The following is a 19,995-nucleotide window of genomic DNA, read 5'->3' as shown; positions in this document are numbered from 1 at the left end:
CCTCTCAAAATGCAGCTTAGAAGTAAGTTACCACAAAATGCTGAAAAGCAATACGGGGCGGGGGGAGAGAAGGAGATTCCACACAGCTCAGTTTTGATGTGCTCTGAGCAGCAATTCCACAGAGATCAATCACCCTTTTCCTAAACTTTTGATATATTAGATAGAGTATTTTCCATCTTTAAAAAGAACAGTGGAGGGCAATGGCTGCTCTTCCTGCTTAAATCTGCAGCCCGTAGGCCCATACACACATCCTTTCCCAGGACCACCCATTTTGGGTATATAGGAGAAAGCTCCATTGCTGTGGGCAAACAAAGCAGGCAGGCTGATGTGGCAGCACACCCTTTGGGAACCACTGCACTGGACCTTGCAAAAAATAACTTCTATTTCAAATTTCAACAACAAGGAATGTTTTTAGGCCAAACGCGCGATATTCCCTAGAGAACAGATCATACATAATAGATAAATACACTGCATCATAGGGCGTAAGGAGTTATGCAGTTCGTATGAATGTAATAAACCTAAGGGAAGGTGTTCATGTGTTTCTTGGAAGCAGGTAATGAACAGGAGGAGAACATGAAATCCAACTGCCTCCTGGAAAATCCCAACATCTGGCTGCATGCAGATTCCTCTGCCACGCAGCCATGATTTCACCCCCTTGTAAGGCAGCCCTGCACTTTGATACAGGCTGAAATCACTTGCAAATACTACATGGTTAGGCAGGTCAAGACTAAATTTAAGACGTGCGCCTAAAGGAGTATGTGGTATGTGACAGCAGCATTCATTTTGTATTCTTATAAACCATCACTGCTCAATTTTGCAAAGCTTATTTAATCCTCAATTAGTAATTTCCGGGTATCAGTGAGTGCAACCTCACTAAATACTGAACTACGTTTTGGGCTTTTAATTTGTGAATGCATAGCTCCTTGGGAGTTAAAAGGCAGCATTTCGCAAGAATTGCCAGCCTTTGTCTAGCATATTCAAGTGAGTGGGTGTAAAATGAGGTCTGCAAGGCCCTGACTTAGTATGTGCTGAAATAGAGCTGGCATCAGAAACAAGTAACTTGAGCCTTGACTTAGCATTGTATCTTACAGATACTGGGTTTTTTACTTTTATCACGTTCCTCCTCCTTTATTGTGAGCTGACCACCTCTAACGCAATAGGTTTTATACTGGCAGCATCTTACCATCTCACAAGAAGCACGCTCATTTTGAAATTGCTCCACCAACCAAACTTGCATGGGTATCAGCTAAAGAAAACTGGTAAGAGCTTACCTTTTATACACCAAACACCTGACTGAATACACTCCCTCTTGTTTCCTGAGTATGTTTTAAAATACCATTTTAGACCTTCAGCCAAGCATTGAGCACATTTCATTTTATTATTTATACATACACACTGTCAGACAGATACAAACGCTAATTTAACATGGAAAGGGCAAAGAGGCATGTTCTTAGGTTAGCAGAATTACTTGCACGTGTTTGAAAGACCGGAGGCGTCACCCTTTTCGAACTAAGAACACCTTATTAACACTTACTTTTGCATTTCACTTATAAACATTGTGGAATCATAGTGCCTGGCAATGTTTCTGCTTAAAACTAGTGCAAAAAGGGTGAAAGAAACACACGAAGATTTTGCTAAGATTACTGCAACATAAAAAACAAGTGATAGGCATACAGCACAAGTGGCGGTGTAGTGACTTCTTTACCACAGAGAACAGGTAGCAAGGCACAAATTCCTAGAAGAAGCCAATAGCTCAAGACATACTTTTCAATTTCTTTTTTTTTAATAATTTGTGTTCTTAAATATAAAAGTTACACATAATGGACTTTGGACTTGGGAATGCAAAATGCAAGGAGCACCTTCTCTGCTGGGTCCCATCCCTCCATAGTCCATCAAACACATTTCAGCGCCTATTCATAGAGTGACTGAGCTGCAGATTTAGATCATTATATTGAGGTGTTTTGTTTTTTTTTCCTGTTTTACAACACTTGGGAGACTGACTCTATTTTGTTTAAGTTGCATTACATTTCTCTGCTTTGCCCTTGCCCTGTCATATTGTCATACAATGCTCAAGAGAACTTCCATGTTCTCTCCTTTTCTTCACCTGTGCACACCAGAAGTTACCAGTAACTCACCACTTTTATTCATGAGGTCTGTGAATGAAAGCAGGGAATACCCCACAGACGGTTAGAAGTCTTGCTCTGAGGCCCTCCAAGAGACCCAAGTGAGGACACGCATTCAGAATCCTTCTTTACCTCACGACTTCTCAAACCTTTCTTTGCCCTTTAGATCACAGTGCTGAAGCTATTTTTGGAGAAATTCCAGAACAGTTCTGCGACACTCGCAGCATCACAAAAAGAACGACTGTCACTCTGACTGATACAGTGCTGCGCTTGGGATAGCTTGACAAAGACAACAGACGCCAGCTGTAATCAGGGAAGAAGGGACAGAAAGGCAGAAGGATGAGCCAAAATACTAGGTGAAGCAATTGGCAGTCAAAATGATTTTGTTAAATGACTGTTGAACTAGAACTGTCTTCAATGGATATATTTGATTTTGATTGTGCTGTCAATACTTAACCTCTGCAATTAGCATTTGCAACTTCTGTTGAACAGTGATAATATGATCAGGAAAAAATCTCTTAACTGACAAAAAGTTCCACCCAACTTTGACACATTTTTAATTTGTAATTCAATGTGAAAATCACAAATATGCTTTTTCATTTAGTGTCTCTTTTTTAGACTCTTTTGTTTGTTCCCTATGCACATCTTTAGTCTTACTTCTACAATCACCGTAAGTATGGAATAGCTTTTGCACAAGAAAAATTACCTAAGCAGGACTCTGCTACAGCTGGCAGAACATGCAAGTGCTCTCTAGAAGTAACACCAAAAAGGTGGACACACAGTTCAGCCTTAGCATTTCCACCAGTACAAAGTTGAGAGCATCAAATAAAAACAGGAATAGGTAGGTTCAAAATTAGTAAAGTGAAGTTCTTCATGTAACAAATAACCTTGCAAAGGAATTCAAAACCACCTGCAAATGGTATTGTGGATGCTAAATTTACACCAATTTAAGGATGACATATTAGGCAAACTCATGAAAGAAGTTCATTAAAGGTTATGAAATACCACATCTGGCTCAGGATGGCTTACTCCTTCATGAGCTAACACCTGCAGAGGTTGGGAAAGGATTCCGAGAAGATATCACAGGCTACCATGATTCTTATTCTGCCCTAAATACTTACATATGGCCATTGCTGCTGCTCTCCCCTTAAAAATAGGATAAAAGTACACAGTGTTCTCTCTCCTCCAAAAAGAAGAGGAAGTGTACAGAAAGATATTTTTAAAACACCTGACGATTCCAAGTTTCAGGGGAAATAAACACACAACAACAAAACACAACAAAACTCTCCAGACACCTGGTAGGAGAGACCTCACAGCACTGTTGAAGGCATCCAAGAAATCAGCAGACACATCCCAGGTGTGCTCCACCGAGCAATGCAAGAAGCAGGAAGAGGACGCAGCTGCTGGGCTTCCCCTTCCCCACTCTCATGCTTAATTTTGACTTGCTGAAAACTCAGGGTGAGACATGGACATCCTCATTTAATCCCCACTCCATGGTTCTCACCTTCTTAGGAAGCAGCAAGATCTGAATGCTGCTCAAAACTCCAGCCTGTGGAATCCTGACATGCCTGCTCTGTTCCTCACCGTTGTGTAGGGCCAAAGAGGGGTGCTGTGGATGATCCTGGTATTTTTTCTGGCCTTGCAGTGAGCAAGCAGTACACTGTGACCTCAAACAGACCAGTTCCTTTGTGGAGCAGACAGTGCAGACATAGCCCGTGGAAACAGGAGCTCACCAAAGGATGGCCAAGACTCCCTGCTTCTCACATCCAGAATACATGTCTCGTTACAGCTGGGGCACTAGGCAGACTTTCACTGTGAACCAGTGCAGCTGTTCCTGTGACACTAATTAGATTCATAAAGAAACATCAAATGACACAGACTGACTCTGCTGCATTAAGCAACCAAGTCAATCACAAACGTTTGCATAGTCATCATAACTCAGCTGAGGTGAGGAAATGCAGAAAATTAAATTAAATGAGGGAAAAGGTTTACTGTAAATTGCTTGCTGTCTGTAACAGCTGTAGAACTTCAGCATGAAATGTGATTTTGAAGGCTCTTACACAATCCAAAGAAAACAAGCCTAGGAAAACATTCCAACAGCACAAAAGTATTGGAGTATTTTTGATGGAAAGAATGGAAAAAAATTATACATTTTGCTTAAAAGGGTTTTTTCTTAAACACGACTGACATAAATGAGAAAGAAGGTGGGAGTTAAGAAGGAAAAAGTAGAAATAAGAAAATGGAAAGAGTTAAGAGCTCAGCATGAAAAAGAAAAAAATGTTTTTCAGAATGGATGAATCCCTATTCTGTACGCTTTCCGCAGGAAATTATGCGGTACTGAGAAATAAACTTTTTTTTTTGCCACATCCTTGCACATGGAAGCCCGCAAAACAAACGCTGTGCGAAACTGAATGCCATCACTAGGCGGCACTATTTGGTGGTACAGCACCACCAGCTATCCAAAGCATCCTCCCAGCACCACAGCCAGACGGAGAACCTCCGGCACCCAAACCAAACGCTCCCGCGGTGCCCGACCTGCGCAGGCCAGCTGCGGGGTACCTCTTCTGCACAGCAGTTTTATGTCTGGAGCGAAGCATTTCTGCTCTGCACCGGGTGATGGCAAAAAATGAATTACTTAGCAGGACTACAACCCTGGGCTTTCCAGAACACGCTCTCCCTAGGATGTACCTGGACTGTTTTCTTGAGAAGAGCCCGAAGGCCATCTTCATGACGAGGCCTGCAGTCCCATCAGATAGCGATCTGCAAGCACAGCTCTCCCTGCAGTCAAGGAACACCACCTGGGCACAGAGGAGCCTGCACACTCAAGAAAGGAGCATGTGGCTTCATTATACTCTCAAAACCAGCCTGTAAGGCAGCAGGGAATAGGATTACAGTGCGCTTTTCAGCATCATCCAGGGATGCCCAGTCACAGCTGTTCAAGGCTGCGGGCAGCTGATAGGTACCATCCTCAAGCAGTATCCTCTCCAAAGTGAAGTTTACACAGCAGAAACAAAGTCCTGTTTACTTGAGAGATCATCACAACAAATCTTCTTAAGTAAGAGATGAAGCACAAGCTAATACAATTACCAAAAAGACCTTTATTTTCCAAGACTGATGTCAATGGGCAAAAAAATATTATTTATATAATATTTTAAGAGGCAAAACAAATTCTTTCCCTTTTAAATTTCTTCGGTGGTAGTATAAATGTTGCAATCAAGTAAAATGGAACCATTTGTAAAAGCATTATACAGATTTAAAAGGTGCAGAAAATGGTCTGCATTTAGCAACTGCTTCTCAATTCATTATGATGTGACAAACTGGAGACAAAAGCTTTAAGACATAAACACACAATTTGCAGTAAGAACTGATCTCATACTGGGTAAGTGTATTACTGTACCTATTCTCACATCTCTGGAAGTTAAACACTAGGAACAACATCCACAGGGGCAGGTTTCATGTAACACCTTTTTAATAGCATAAGAAACAATAAAAGTAGCATGTTTGCAGTGTGGTTCAATGTATAGTAACTGATGAAAGGATTTTAAATTAAGATATCAAATAACCATTTTAAGAATTAAATTTCAACTCACAATTCAGTTGCTCAACGTTATTACAAAGCATTTTAATAACTCTATTACTACCTTGGTGTTTCTACTGCTTTTCTGCCCACTCACACTTTGCATATGATTATCTGGAAACTACATGCCATTTTCTGGTACGTACAGAGCACTTTTCTCCAAACTTTTTCCATAAGGATGCTCTCAATTCAGCAAAGTTTGGTTTTTTTGTTTTGTTTGTGGGTTTGTTTTCTCTGTGTGTGTGTGTTGTTGTTTTTTCCTGTTGTGTTTTCAGACACATTTTAGAAGAGCAATATTCATCAGGAAACATAGCATGTTTTGGGTTGGAGAAGACCTTAAAGGTCATCCAGTTCCAATCCCCCTGTCATGGGCAAGGACACCTTCCACTAGACCAGGCTGCTAAAAGCCCTGCCCAGATTACTCCTACAGCTAATTAGGCCAAACTCTCAGACCTCATGAAAACTCTGAGTCAACTCTTTTGAGTTGAGGGAGGGCAGGGAAGGAAAGTTTGGCCTTTTAGCAATTAAAGTGTTTTCCTTCAAATTTGGGCCTGCAGCTTCTAAACTGTACAGTGTCTAAATGTAATCCATTTACATTTGTGAATATAACTGGTAATTTCAGCAAAAGCCTGTTCACCTATTTTTTCCTTTCCTCCTTAAATAAATTAATGCTAACTTCAGCTTTGTTTACCAATATACCGATTGTATATGAACAAAAGTTGTAACAGGCAGAAAATTAGTTAAAAGAATGATGAACTGTAGCTTTCTTCACCATATAATTATTGTGTACTGAACAATGGCTTCTTGAAGCCCAAGTAATTTATACAGTACTTCAATATACAAAATGGGAATAAGCATTCTGTTCAGAGGAATTCCCAAAATGCAGAACCCGTCAGGCTAAAACCAAGCAGTTTCTGACTTCATTTCGGACTCCGTTCTCTAGTGAGCACTAAAAAGACCTTACACTTCAATTTGAGATGCTACACCAATAAATGAAGGGGAAAAATAACCCACGCAGTATTATTCTCTGCACTGCTTTCATTAAATACAAGAATAAATCCCGCAAGGGGTCTGTTACTCTGTGCGAGGTGCGCGCATTTGCAAGACTTAAAAGACGCAAACTAGACGTTTTTATGATTCCTCAAACGAAACACGAGGAACACCGTAAGGATAACACCTCACACTCGTCAATCCTGTACGCTACCACCTCACGAGGCTCCATTCACCCCACTGCTCGCACACCACCAACCCGTTAACTCCGCGGTCGCCGGTAGAGGCCTCAGGAACACGGAAGCTCCGTCTCCAACGCGACCCATGAGAAGCAAGCACACGGGAAGAGCTCTCGACCCGCAGCAGCCCTCTGCAGCTACGCTACCAGCCCTCGAGACGCGCGCACAGAACCCGACCTGCCGCCGGCCCGGCCCGGCCCGGCTGCGCGCTTATCTTCTCCCATCAGCGCTTCAGGCTCCCTCCAGCGCTCCCCGCTGCACAGCGCCCGCATCGGCGGCAGCCGCTTCCCGCGGGCTGCGCCAACGCTGTCCGAGGGGGGAAGCTGTTGCGGAGACGCCCCGAGCCAGCCGCCTCGGGAGGGCGAGGGCGGCTGTGGGCGTTCGAGCAAAGGCCTCGGGGCTGTTTGGCTGCCCTCCGCAGCTTCTCCCACCGCCAGCCGCCTTCCTTCTGCCGCCGGTCCCCACCCGCCGCTCCGGGGCACGATGGTTTCTCCGGGAAGCACCGGGTCTGCTGCTGCCGCCGCTTCCTCCCTTCCTCGTCACCGTCGTACTGGGCCACCGCGGCGGGCGCTTGGGTGAGGCCGGGAGGGTCCGGGTGCTGCCGGCGGGGCGGTGAGGGGGCGGGGACGAGCTGTGGAGAGCGGCCGTCGGGAGACGCGTTCGAGCCGGCCACTGTCAGCGGCAGCCGTTGGGGCAGCTGCTGCTGAGGGGAAGCCGGGGCGGCGTCTTTTCGCAGGGAGGCTGAGAGCTTTCAGGCTCCATACGCCCTTAGGAGACCCGGGCGGGCTGCGGCTTTAGGGCAGAGAGCAGCCTTCTGGGGGCGGAAATAAAGAGTATTTATGTTTTAATTAAATCTCCTGAGTGCTGTGCTCGCTGGAGAGCTGAGCGTGTCGGCCGATCTTGATTGTCCGCGCACGCCCAAGCTTAGGGTAAGAGGTGGCTGCCCGGTTGTTTTCCGGTCACAGCACTGTGTGGTTAAAGCTGAAAGAGGCTGCCTGTGGGTTTCCCCCCGTCAATCCCTCCCACACAAACTAAAAGACAAAGGCAGCCTGCCCCAGTTCATGTTATAAAATCTTAAGAGCCTGCTCCTCGGCTCTGTGTGACCAGGCTCAGCAACAGGTAAATTAAATGACAGTGGTAGCAATATAATGGACCAAAGTGTGGGCATTGCTCTGTGTTGTTAGACCCGAGCACAGCCTGAGCGCTACAGGTGAAGAGGGCTTTTTCTGAGCATTGTTTTTTCTAGAGAGATGAGCAGAAGAGGCATGAGTTGGTTGCTTTCCCTTTTGGCTTAAAGGAGTAGGCAGCAGACATGAGCTGTCAGGTACGACAGACCTGTAGTACATTTTGGGTAAAATTAAATGCATAAAAGTAAATGGAGGTCAGACAGAACTTATTGGCGTGAACAGAAAAATAGCTGGCATGATTTTCTCCTAGCTTTAGGGTGTTTTTAAATAATGGAAGACAAGGCAAGGAAGAAACCCATCATCATACAAAATAGCAACTACTTATCATTGTCAGGTGTCAAGTATAGGCACTTCAGAATTTGTTCAGGTCAACCAAGTTGTGTTTCTCCTTTCCCTGCTACTTAATATTGCACACATTTATTGCCCATCTATCTGTATATCCATATGGTGCTCTTTCACAGGCTTAACAACAGCTTTCAAAACCTCACTTTCTTCGTGTAGTTTCCTTCTTGCAGGTGCATATATCAAGAAGGGATCCCAGACAAATGCTATCACTTTGAAGACTGAAATTCAAGATTAACTTATGTCTTATTTTAGTGGCTTTTTTATTTAGCAGTCTGTCTTTCATTTGTTTGTATTTTCTACTTCTCTTTTTTCCTTCTTCATTAGGGAAATACATTGATGAGAGAAAACGGAAGTGTGTAAGAGGTGTTTTCTGTGAACTTTCATGTTAAACTATAGTACATTTTTTAAAAAGTCCTGGTTTTACTGTATTTACAGTATTTATTTTTCTCCTTAGTATCCAACAGCCAACATGTCCAGCAAAAAGGCAAAGACAAAGACCACCAAGAAGCGCCCTCAGCGCGCCACTTCCAATGTATTTGCGATGTTTGATCAGTCGCAGATTCAGGAGTTCAAGGAGGCCTTCAACATGATTGACCAGAACAGGGATGGCTTCATTGACAAAGAGGACTTGCATGATATGCTCGCCTCCCTTGGTAATGTCACTTTTCTGTTTGTGGTTGACAGGCAAATTTGTGCAGTTAGAATCAGAATAATGGAGTCTGGGATTTGCTTTTCAGGTTACTTTTAGTTTGAAAGCTAAACCGACCATGAATCCTTTTATTTGTAGGAAAGAATCCCACGGATGAATACCTAGATGCTATGATGAATGAGGCTCCAGGCCCTATAAATTTCACAATGTTCCTCACAATGTTTGGTGAGAAGTTAAATGGCACCGACCCGGAAGACGTAATCAGGAATGCTTTTGCTTGCTTCGATGAAGAAGCAACAGGTACATAGGTGAAACTCAGACACTTTGCAGGGGGGAGGAGGGAGATGGTACTTTTGTGTTGTTTAGTTGGGTTTCTAAACAGTATGCTGATTTTTGCACTGTTATAAATGAAGTGTGACACAGTAATTCTAGATGGCACATTCTACCAAGTAGTAAGAATTTGACTTCTACTGAGTGAGAGTAAAAGCTGTCTGGCTGTTCTGTGTGAGTACTGAGGGCTACTAGTAACGTTGTTCTGTGAGTATTTGAAGAAAAGTGTTTTAACTGGACAGCATCTATGTTCCTCTGAGTGCAAAATAAGATATGTTTGCTCTAAGGATATAAGGAATTCAAATTGGAAATACGTGATTTTCTACAGCATTAAAAGGTAACAGATGTGAAATCTGTATTACAACTGAGTGTGTCCACTCCCTGCAGTAGGTCTGAGATGCATCCGAATTCTTCAATGTTATTAATATTTCAAGACAAGGTGTCCAGGCTACATAAACTCTTCTGAAACCTCATTTTCCCTCATGTATGTTACAGGTCTCATGGCAAATGCCATGTGTCATGCCCTCAGCTGCACAGCTCAGTTTGTTTCCAGGTTGCAGGAAGGGCTGTACTTTAGTGATCTGAAGATAAAAACCAGGTGGGATCTAGAAAACAGAAATTACAGGTTGGATTGACTTGCATAACAAGATGGGGAGAAAGGAAAAGGCAGAGCTGTTTTACTGTATCACACTTAAAATGTTGCACCTGTAATTTGGAGGGTAGAGGTTATTTATTATTCATGTAGGCTAAGATTCTGGAGAAGTGTGTGTAGCAAGTAGGGGTGAATCCTTAGGGCAGTTCTGTGGAATCACAGGATATCAGCGCTTTGACATGCTGCGAACATGTCTTACTAGTGCATGCCAAAATTACGTAACATCTGTACTAGAGATGTCACCGCATCTATAACTTTCCTCACAACTGTCGACAGTATTTCAGTCTAACCTGTGGATATGTGCTCTGAACCTTTCAAAGGATATTACTCCATTTCAAACAGCTATTTTCAGTCTGCGTATTTTTAGCACCTTTTGCCTTTTCAAAGAGCATCCCCTTCCTGCTGAGGTGTAGGTAAACAGGCCTTCTGTTGGTAAGGCCTTTTCAAATGTTAATTGACTTCCTCCCTGTCAAAGAAGATCTCTTTACCATCTCCTAGAGAAGGAAGTTTTGTTAATAGGTTAATTATTTTCTCTCCACAGGTAGTCTGACTCACTGTGCTACAGGGTTTTTTTGTGTGCACCAAAACAAGAGCCTGTGAATTACGATAGAAAGAAAATTACTGTGCTAACAGTTCTTTTGAACAGTAACTTTCTACGTCTATGTAAATAATAAGTTACTAGTTCAGGCCCCCATGTACTGATAAGATTGATTTTATTATCTTTCAACTCTGTGTGGTAAATGTTTTAGTCTAGTCCTAGGATGATTTGAGGATAATGGTTCCACCGTTTCTTTGGTGTCTTACGCCATCCTGAAATGTTAACCAGAAAACATGTTAGATAGCACGCTGTTTTATTGATTTTTCGATTCATAGCAGTCAAAATACAGTCTTCAAAATAACGTGATGTATTTGTAGAATCCATGTCATGTTTGCATTTTATTAATTCTATTCTCAGAGTTGCCTTCTAGTAAGTTTGTTCCTTTTAAACATAAACAGAAGGGTTTCCAGTGATGTTAAACCTTTTCAGTTTTGTTTTTCCACTTTGTACTCTCCATGAGTGTGTGTGTGTTACTGGCCTGATTTTCTGGCTCTACCTCAGTGTAGTTCTTTTGACAGAGTATAATACAAATCGGATCCTCCTGATGAGGATAAGGCAGTTGTAAGTAAAAACCAGCAAGTACATTTCCTGTATTGCAAATCTAGTTGAGTATATTGCTTTAGCATTACTATCATGTGTAGTACTATGAAATTATTCCTATAGTATTATAGTATATAATAACTATAAATGATAACTATAAAAGTTACATCTGTCTGCATTTGTTATGTCTGATCTTTGATCCTGCATTGTCATCTGTTTTGTGCTGCCTGAATCTTAATTTTTGCTTCATTAATTTGTTACTCCCCATCTACACCAAAGCTGTGTCTGAGGGAGAGTGGGTTTGCTGTTTGCTTTACAATTTGGTGCTACTAAAACTTTTAGTGTATTTCTAGTCTAGCAACCTAGTTCAGTGTTTAAACACCTAGCTGCTCAAACAGGAGCAATCTATCTCCTTGAGGCTAAACTTGGAGCACCAAAGGCTTTGCATTCTTTGAATACTAATCCTTTTGTCATCTCTCAGCACTTGGTCTCTGTAGGACTGCAGAAATAGAAAACCTAATCTGTCTCGCTGCTTTTCCCCCTTCTTTACGCACATCTGCTAAGAGACAACTCTGGAGTTTGACCTGATTAAGATGAGTCTGACTAATGGAACATTCTCCGAATTTTTGAAGTAGAACACGGTTGTTAGCCTTCTTCATTTGGAGTCAGCAGTCAAGGGTTTGCCTACACGGGGATATAACCCTGGTTTAATTAGCATATGTTGAAATATGTTTTTCCCTTCCCCACAGCATACACCAACCCCATGATAATTTGCCATGTTCACTTGACTCTCTTTCAGTCCCGATTCCCTCTACATCAGTTGATGTGGGTGTCTACATATGATTTCCTGCTGTTCTGCACAGTTTATACATTCTTTTTTGGAACATACGTCTACCCCCTCTATTCAGTTATTGATATTTCTCCAACTGAAGTTGAGTAACCAATTTCTTTATCAAATGAAGTAACTATTGTACATTTAAAAGCACGGTTGGTCTTATTTCCACATTAGTTGGTTTCTGCATTCTTCTGTCTACTATTTGCTACTCATATTATGTTTTTTCATCTCAAAACTTTCCTGCAATTGTTTGGCAACTGGTGGTTCTACCCATCTATTGAAATTGAATGAACAGGACATACTTAGCAACTGCTTTCTTCCAAAATCATCTGATAATATTTTAGCATAAATAACTTGATATATTGTACCTTTTTCTTTACTAGCTTCTCTGCCTCTACATCTCCACAAGTAAACATTCTTCCTCCCTTCTGAGTTAACTTGCTCAATCCTGTCTGAAAGTCTTTTCTGTTATAAACTGTCCCTGGACACTTGCCAGCAGCTCTATATCCATGTAAACTGCCTCCAGTAACAGTATTGTGTAGAGTGAAGAGCCAACCAATGGTTGTTTAGTCCCCAGAGGAAACTAGTTTATAGAGGATACACAAATATATCTAATTAAGTCAAGAAAAATATAATTGAATTAAGAGAATAGCTTGTGTAAAGAAGACTAGCAGTGGCAGGAACTTGTTTTTCTACTTTCAGCTGTTAAAGATCAGTGGGTGGAAATAGGTGTTTACCAGATCACAGCAGATCAGGCCCTCTTTTCAAAAATCTGTATGAATTGCATTAAATGTCCCTCTCCTCCCCTTTGCATTCAAGGAGTTTCTTTAGAATCCAGTAAGAAAATATTTTGGGCTCTTGGTGCAAACACATATTAACCACTGTATTAGTTAATTGCATGTCTGCCAGTATGTCTGTTCTGCTGCTTTTGAAGGCTTGGCTAAGAAACAGTTCCCCTTTGTGTTTCTTTCTAGGGTTCATCCAAGAAGACTACCTGCGAGAGCTGCTCACCACAATGGGAGACAGGTTCACAGATGAGGAGGTGGATGAGCTGTACAGGGAGGCTCCCATCGACAAAAAGGGGAACTTCAACTATATCGAGTTCACACGCATCCTGAAACATGGAGCAAAAGACAAGGATGACTGAGCAGATCCTCAGATAACTGCAGATAGCTTTCCCCCCTCCCCCTGTCCCTTCCCCCCCCTCCCCCCCCCCCCATTAGTTTTCTTTCTCAGGATCTGTCTTCTCTTTCTTCCTGTTGGGACCTTTTGCATACATTTTTAGCGTTCCAGCTTTTTACCTCTGTGGACTCTGGGCCTGCTCAGGCACACCTGCACCTTTGTAGTAAGACTGTACATGGACAGGGAGGGAGGACAGCTTACAGTGATAGAGGTTTAGGGACAAAGATCAGTGAGTGTACAGGCCCAGGTAAAAATGTCAGTGCTACTCACCCTAGGTAGATTCATTTCATAGTTTTGATGGTAGCTTTTCAAATAAAACACTGCTATATTAAGCACATCATTAGAATTTTCATGCTAGAAATGAACTGTTTAATCATCTGTAAATATTTTTGCAACTATATGCAGTCGTGTTGTTACCTATTTTTGCCTTAAGAATGAAGCATAAGTCACTTAAGTATACTGTTGTTTGTACTTCAGCAACTTCACTTACTACTGTGAGCACATACAATGAAGAAACCCTGTCCTTCAAATTTTGCTACACTGTAAATTAAGAATTTCTGTCCAGGACTTGCACATTAAACATTTTAAATCCTATGGATGTAATCGAGGGGGTATTTTACCACCTTGGCGCCTCCCTTTCTTGACGCTGAGCACAATATAAATACTGCTATTAAAAACTTCTGTAGTAAATCCTGGTGTTGTCTTAAAAAAGATACCATATACGAGTAGAATGCCTGAGTGATGCCTCTTACCAGATCTGCAGGACTAACAATATAAATTGCATTACATTTTGTTGCAGCCTCTTACTTTTTTTCTTTCTTTTCCTGTCTTTTTTCAAAGCGCAATGAGGATGGGTCTGGATGAAGAAGGGAGGTGTGCTCTCTCTATCTGAATATTACATTATTGCTTTCCAAATGAAACAATGTACAAATACATTTTTAAGAGCTTCTGCTGAGAGTGGTGCTTTGGGTGTATGAGAAAGAGGCATTCCTTTTTGTTCTATTTCTCACAATTATATCCTCCAGTCCCTGTGGTAGGGATGCGTAGCAGATTGGCTCCAGTACTCTGAAGCAACTTTGCCATGATCAGAATACTTGTGGTTTTAGTTTTTTGGCCTTGAGAGAAAGGGTGATCAGCGCTGCTTCTGTCACTTCGAGGAATTACATTGTTATATCCCTTCAGGATAAATGTCACTTGGTGGAGAGAGTGCTGAGTTTCTTGCTAGGCTGCTTTTCTGAACTGAACTTGTATTAAACTTCGTTAGAGGGCAGTGGTTATTTGTTTCAGAAAGACACTGTTCTTCCATGAGTAACCTACGAGGGCTGTCGTCTTTTGAGGACAGTGCTGTAGAAGTCGTTCACTGGTACCAGTAAGAAAAAGCTGTGCAGTTTCTGCTCAGAAGCGCGGGCCTGGCTTTGCTGCCCAGGGAGCCTGCCGGGGGCTTGAGGCCAGTTCCCAACGCCATCGGTAGGTGGCATCGCAGCTCCCGGCTCTGGCTTGGCTGAAGGGTGAACGGTTCTCGGCACAAGTTTGTTGTTGACTCCCGAAGAGCTCGCTTGTTGCCGTGTGCAGAGATAAAAAGAGCAGTTCGGTTCCCACAGAAGTTCCGCTTCTACCACAACAAGGACTAGTGCTGCCGGGAGTTTTCAAATTGCAGCTTTTGTATGGCAGTAATCGAATTCATTCATTACAGAAGTGAGTAAAAAGAGGTTATCTGCCAGCTGTTGTTACAGTCATGGATGTACAAATGCACATGTGGTGTATGTTTGGGAAAGATTTGGTTTCAAAGGGACGTAAGGCCTTCCTTGTAACTCAAACCAGATACACACTCGTACATTTAATTTCTCAGCATCTCTGTAAGCACCCTGCTCGTTCTGTGAGATCAGCTTTGAAAAACTACCCCCTCCCCATTCAAATTTATATGTTTGCATAACTTTGTTTACATATGAAAGACTAAAACCTATGATACAAACTAAACTGTTGATGCTGGGAGTGAGGCAGCTGGTATTTATCTACAGCAATAAAAGGCAGTTGTTAAAACCCCAGTTCTTGCTTCTGGGCCAGGGCGATGCTGTTGCCATATAGCAACGCCTATATGCCGTTTGGTCTTCCGAAGATGAACAGTAATTCACTAATGCTATTGTTCTTCCCCTTGCCTTGGGGACAATCTTTGTTCTACTCTCCCAAGTTTAGTGGCATTTAATGCTCATAAAAACATGCCAAGGAGACTGATAAAAACTGACTTCTGGTAGGTAATTCGGAGGCCTGGGATTTCTCTTGTGAAGACATTTTAAACCCCCACTCACCTCTGATGCAGAAGGTGCCTTTAAGTCTGTGTCTGCCTGGAACCAGTAACACTGGTTTTAGAGACTAATTGCAGTTCTCACTCCTGGCAAAACCCTAAGAGCCGCACAGTCTCCAAGTGTTCTCATTGAAGTGGGTCAGCAGAACGTGAAGGCGTTTGTGGGGGGATGCCTTTCTCTTTTTATTATTATTAATTCAGTTGTTTTGTAGCTAGGCCACTTGAGTGGAGGGCTGGAACAATGTGGCCTTCAATCCTCTCAGCTAGAAGAGAGAATTAAAAGTAGGTCTGCAGCATTCAGGCTGAATGTTAAACCACTGAACAATTGAAGGAGGGAGGGTGGAACCATCACAAGCGACTGTGTTTCTAATTGTGATTCTTCTTCCATTTTCTTTTCTTTTTTTTTTTTTTTTTGGCAAATGAAGGATCTTGGGCAATGATCCCAGCAGAAGGGATTAAAGCGATCAATTCTACCTGAAGAAAGACTCCTTCCTGCTCTTCAAGGTGAAGTTCCCAAAAGCTGTGATTCACAAGCAGGGCTGGTATGTTTGTTTCCTGTGGTTGCAGAGGCAACAGAGCTGAACTCTAAATGAGTTTTAGCTTATAAACCGTTTCCTCTCCAGGGCTGTTTGTAAACGTTTTCCTCTTTAGGGCTATTTGTGAGAAGCAGTGCCTGGGAGTCACCAGGGAACTGTCTTGCACATCCTGTATCTGACCTCACACCGCGGCCCCCCCCCCCCCCCCCTCCACTAGCTGTCAGTGCAGGTCAAAACAGGCTAAGGTTGTCCCTGCCTTTACTCTGCTATAATGGAGTGTGCTGTGAGCTGCCATGGCTCAGCACCTGGTTATTCTTGAGCAACTCGTTCATCTCCACCCGAGGGGCAGTCATTTTGTAAGCTGTGCTGTCCCTGCTTGTGAGTTACAGCCCAAACACACGTAGAAAGAGTAGTGGTGACTCCTTACCTCCACCTCAGTACTTCTTGTTGATGAGATCCAGCAGATCCTTACTCAGTGCGCTTGCTTTAATAGTTACTAATTTTAGTGCCTAACTCCCCTAGATGGGGAGAGAGCAGCATCTGTCAATCTGGCAGGCATGCCTCACTGCGAATAGTACCAATGATGTCAAGCATTCTTCCCTGTCACCCAGATACCAAGTAGGGGATATTTAATATGACAATATCCAAATGTCAAATAGAATGATGCTTGGTCTAAAAAATGTGAGTGTCTTACGAGAATTCCTATCACCAGGGTAGTGGTGTCTAAATGCTAGGCACTTGGTATGACCTTTGTGGACTGTTTGCAGGCATGGTTTATATCGCTATTCAAACAACCTTAGCTAATTGCTGACTCATCGCTAGTTCCACTCTACAGATCCCATTGCCGAAGTATAAAACTTGTTTCAGCAGCTCTCATTAGCTGTGGAAGACAAACCTAAACTAGAGTTCCTCTGTAATCACCATGAGATCAGAGGTCTCATGTAACCTGAGTGTTTAAGAATGTAAAAAAGTGTCCACACAACTTTAACAGGAAGGCATACCAGTCCCAGCAGGCTTCTTTCAGTGAGGAGGCAGGAGTTGCAAATTAAAGATACTTGCAGCTGGAAACTTCCTTTTCAAATAACAGCAGGTCACTGTGACATTGGAAATGGTTGCAAAAAGCTACAGTGAGACCACAGTCATTGCATGCTGCTCCCCCCCCCCCCCCCCCCACATACGTATATACAAGGTTTCCTGAGAAATCTGCTGAGCTCTGTGCCCCACAGCCTTAGGGAGCTTCGAAGCTACAGGGCTGGAGTCAGTTAAGAGGGGAGTTGACAAGCTTCATGTTAGCGAGATAAGCTGGCGAACTTTGTGGTACATATTTTGAAGAGAATTAAATACAACAAAATCACTTATAGTTGGTTCTTGCCTGTTTCTTTTACTGATTCAAGGGATAAGGTGTTGTATATGTATTAGAACCTGAGACACATGTTGTGCAAAGTATCAGTGATGACAGTTATTGCTATCCTGTTTGCAAACAGGGGAACTTGGCTATGAATCTAAATCCTTCAACTTTGCCTACCCCCTCCTCTGCTAATTAAAAAAGGTAGCAATGTAATTCTCAGTTGTCAGAAGACAACATTTCTTTCAGGCTTTCTGTTTGCGGTTTTTTTAACTTTTTCAACACAATCTTAGAATTTAACTTGCTTCTCTGCTGTAATAGGTGTGGGTACACACACCGCATTGGTCTCACCAGTGTTTGTTACTGTTGCTTTTTAGTATGTACATTGCCTCTTTACATAGGTGGGGCAGAGAACAGCAGCCCTCTTACAACTGTATTTGGGAAAGTCCTACTACATGGTAGACCTACAGCAAAGAAGTCCTGAAACTTGAATGAAATGGTGAGGAATATACCACAAAAATGCCAAACTCTGATTCACTTACTGGCAGATGACTGTAGGCCACCTGAACGGCAAAGAGGAGGATAAACTGTTGCCATGGAGTGCTGGTTACAACTGCATGATTATTAGAAACCCTACCTGGTAGCAACTAGAGCCAAATGTGGAGGTAAGTTACAATGTGGATGGATGGGCCAGCCATCAGAAGACAGGGATGAGGCTTGTAGGAAGTACTTGCGTGTACTCTGTTCCTGTTGCAATGCATGCAGCCTGCAGCCCCTAACATTTTCTGCCCAGACGCAGAATTTTGGTAACTGAGGAGCCATCTAAACTGATGAGTATTAAAATACCAGAAAGAGGAGAGAAGATAAGGGCTGAGGCACTGAAGTATTTCCTGATGCAGCTGATCAGAGATATGACTGTCTGTTGAGATCCCAGTAGTCTGCCTTCTACAGGGGCTGGACACCAATGTCTAGGCAACTCTTTAGGCAGCTCCTTACTTTAGCAAAGCACCATAGCTCTTCCAGGGCTGTTTTATATGTGGTGTTTCACCCACTCCCCCTCTCACCCCCCTTTCCTCCTGTCCTTTATGCAAGCACTCAAATGCCTTCCACATGTCCAGGGGCCTGTGTCTAACCCCTTCTATTACAAGCTTTACACATGCCTAAGGGTTGAGGCCCTGAAGTGAGAAAGGCATTCCCTTCCCTGCTTTGTGTACCACACCTTGGGCCTCACCTTGAGATAAGATTCAAAGCAACTAATAAGCTGTAAGGCAGGCTTTGCAAATTTTGATGAGTAAAAATTCAAGCACCTCCAGGATTAAGGAGCAATTCAGTGTCTGCTTTGAAAATGCTGGCAGTATCTAAATGGGACATCAGTACCTCAGAGATTTCAGGCTCTTGGCTCAAACCAGATTCTTGTGCACATTGCTGGATGCAGGGCAGTAGGGCAGCACATGACAAAACTGTCGGCTGAGGGCAGTAGGCGAGGAGGCTAGGAAAATAGGAGACTGTTTTGGCTGATATTCTTACTGGCAACACCTGGAAGATCTTACCCTACACCAGCGTTTCAGGGCTGGTAATAGTGCCTCTTCCACCACTGATCTCAAGTACTGCTATGAGAGAGCAAATGTCAAACAAAGGGGTGCTGGCTGCTTATTTTCACAACCACTTTCCAGACTCGAAGGGTACTTTGCACATATGTGACTGATTCTGGATTATTCTTACCCGTGACAGATTTAGTGCTTGCACACACCCTTTGCAGGAATGTTTTTGTTACCTACTGGTGGTTTTAAAAGTGACTATAAAAGCAAGGAAAGCATTTGGGAGATGCTGTTATTATGAACAGGTTAGGGTGTGTTTATTTTAGTTATTTATTCTTATTCCAATCCCTCCATGCCTCCCTTAAGCCTATTCACAGGTTTTCCTTTTACAGGAGCATTGTACTGAATTCAGTAAGGCTCACCTAAAAAAGGTCATTTCAGCAACATTATGTGAGTTTCCAATATTTACCTTTACATTCTGGCTCATTTCCTGACTGCTGTTCTTAGTTTTCTTTTGGTCTTCCATTTGTTTATTTTTCTAACTTTTGTGTTTTTTTAAAGGTACAGTTTCCTTGAGTTTCAGCCTCTAACCAATATTACCTTAGTGACTTTCCTATATAGTTTGCCCCACTTCATTTCTGTGGCAGTTGAAATGTTCATCTGGTGAATCTCCTTGCATTTCTCTGCTATACGCGGCTGATGTCAGACACCTGTAATATCTGGGCATGTCCTTACACGGTCCACAAAGGTTTGTTTCAGGCTTTTTTTTTTTTTTACCTCCCAGAAGCTATGCAGAAAAGGACAGCAAAAAATCTGTTTAGAACGGAAGCTGGCTAGGGGTAGGGAGCAAGAAGTTTTATCCCTGGAAATAAAAGCAATGTGGCATGAAGTTATTCCTAATATGCGTTCCTTTTAATGAATCTTAGCCACTTAGGTGATTGAAGACGTTCAGTTGGTGTTTCCCTCAAGTAAGTAATTAACTTTCAACACAGAAAATTAAATTGCTTAATATTATTACACAGCTATC

The 19,995-nt window shown here is 42.6% G+C and overlaps 1 protein-coding gene across 1 annotated transcript; it reads left to right on the top strand.

The window, feature by feature from the left end:
- The first annotated feature begins 7,246 nt into the window (after nt 1-7,246).
- On the top strand, nt 7,247-13,937 carry LOC136008583 (myosin regulatory light chain 2, smooth muscle minor isoform). The gene is made up of 4 exons (XM_065668063.1): nt 7,247-7,504; nt 8,916-9,114; nt 9,249-9,410; nt 13,040-13,937. Exons 2-4 carry the CDS (start codon nt 8,931-8,933, stop codon nt 13,210-13,212), a joined length of 519 nt encoding a protein of 172 aa, XP_065524135.1. The 5' UTR covers nt 7,247-7,504; nt 8,916-8,930; the 3' UTR covers nt 13,213-13,937.
- Nucleotides 13,938-19,995: the final 6,058 nt, after the last annotated feature.

This window comes from Lathamus discolor, chromosome 2 (genome assembly GCF_037157495.1).
Source record: "Lathamus discolor isolate bLatDis1 chromosome 2, bLatDis1.hap1, whole genome shotgun sequence".
In the NCBI taxonomy this organism is placed as follows: Eukaryota; Metazoa; Chordata; class Aves; order Psittaciformes; family Psittacidae; genus Lathamus; species Lathamus discolor.
This window is presented reverse-complemented; position numbering and strand designations above follow the sequence as displayed.

Bases quoted from the DNA above. Each gene is read 5' to 3' on its own strand.
- LOC136008583 (XM_065668063.1), top strand. From the start codon at position 8,931: ATGTCCAGCAAAAAGGCAAAGACAAAGACCACCAAGAAGCGCCCTCAG. The intron at 9,115-9,248 runs GTAATGTCACTT...TTTTATTTGTAG, and splicing joins TGATATGCTCGCCTCCCTTG to GAAAGAATCCCACGGATGAA. The intron at 9,411-13,039 runs GTACATAGGTGA...GTTTCTTTCTAG, and splicing joins CTTCGATGAAGAAGCAACAG to GGTTCATCCAAGAAGACTAC.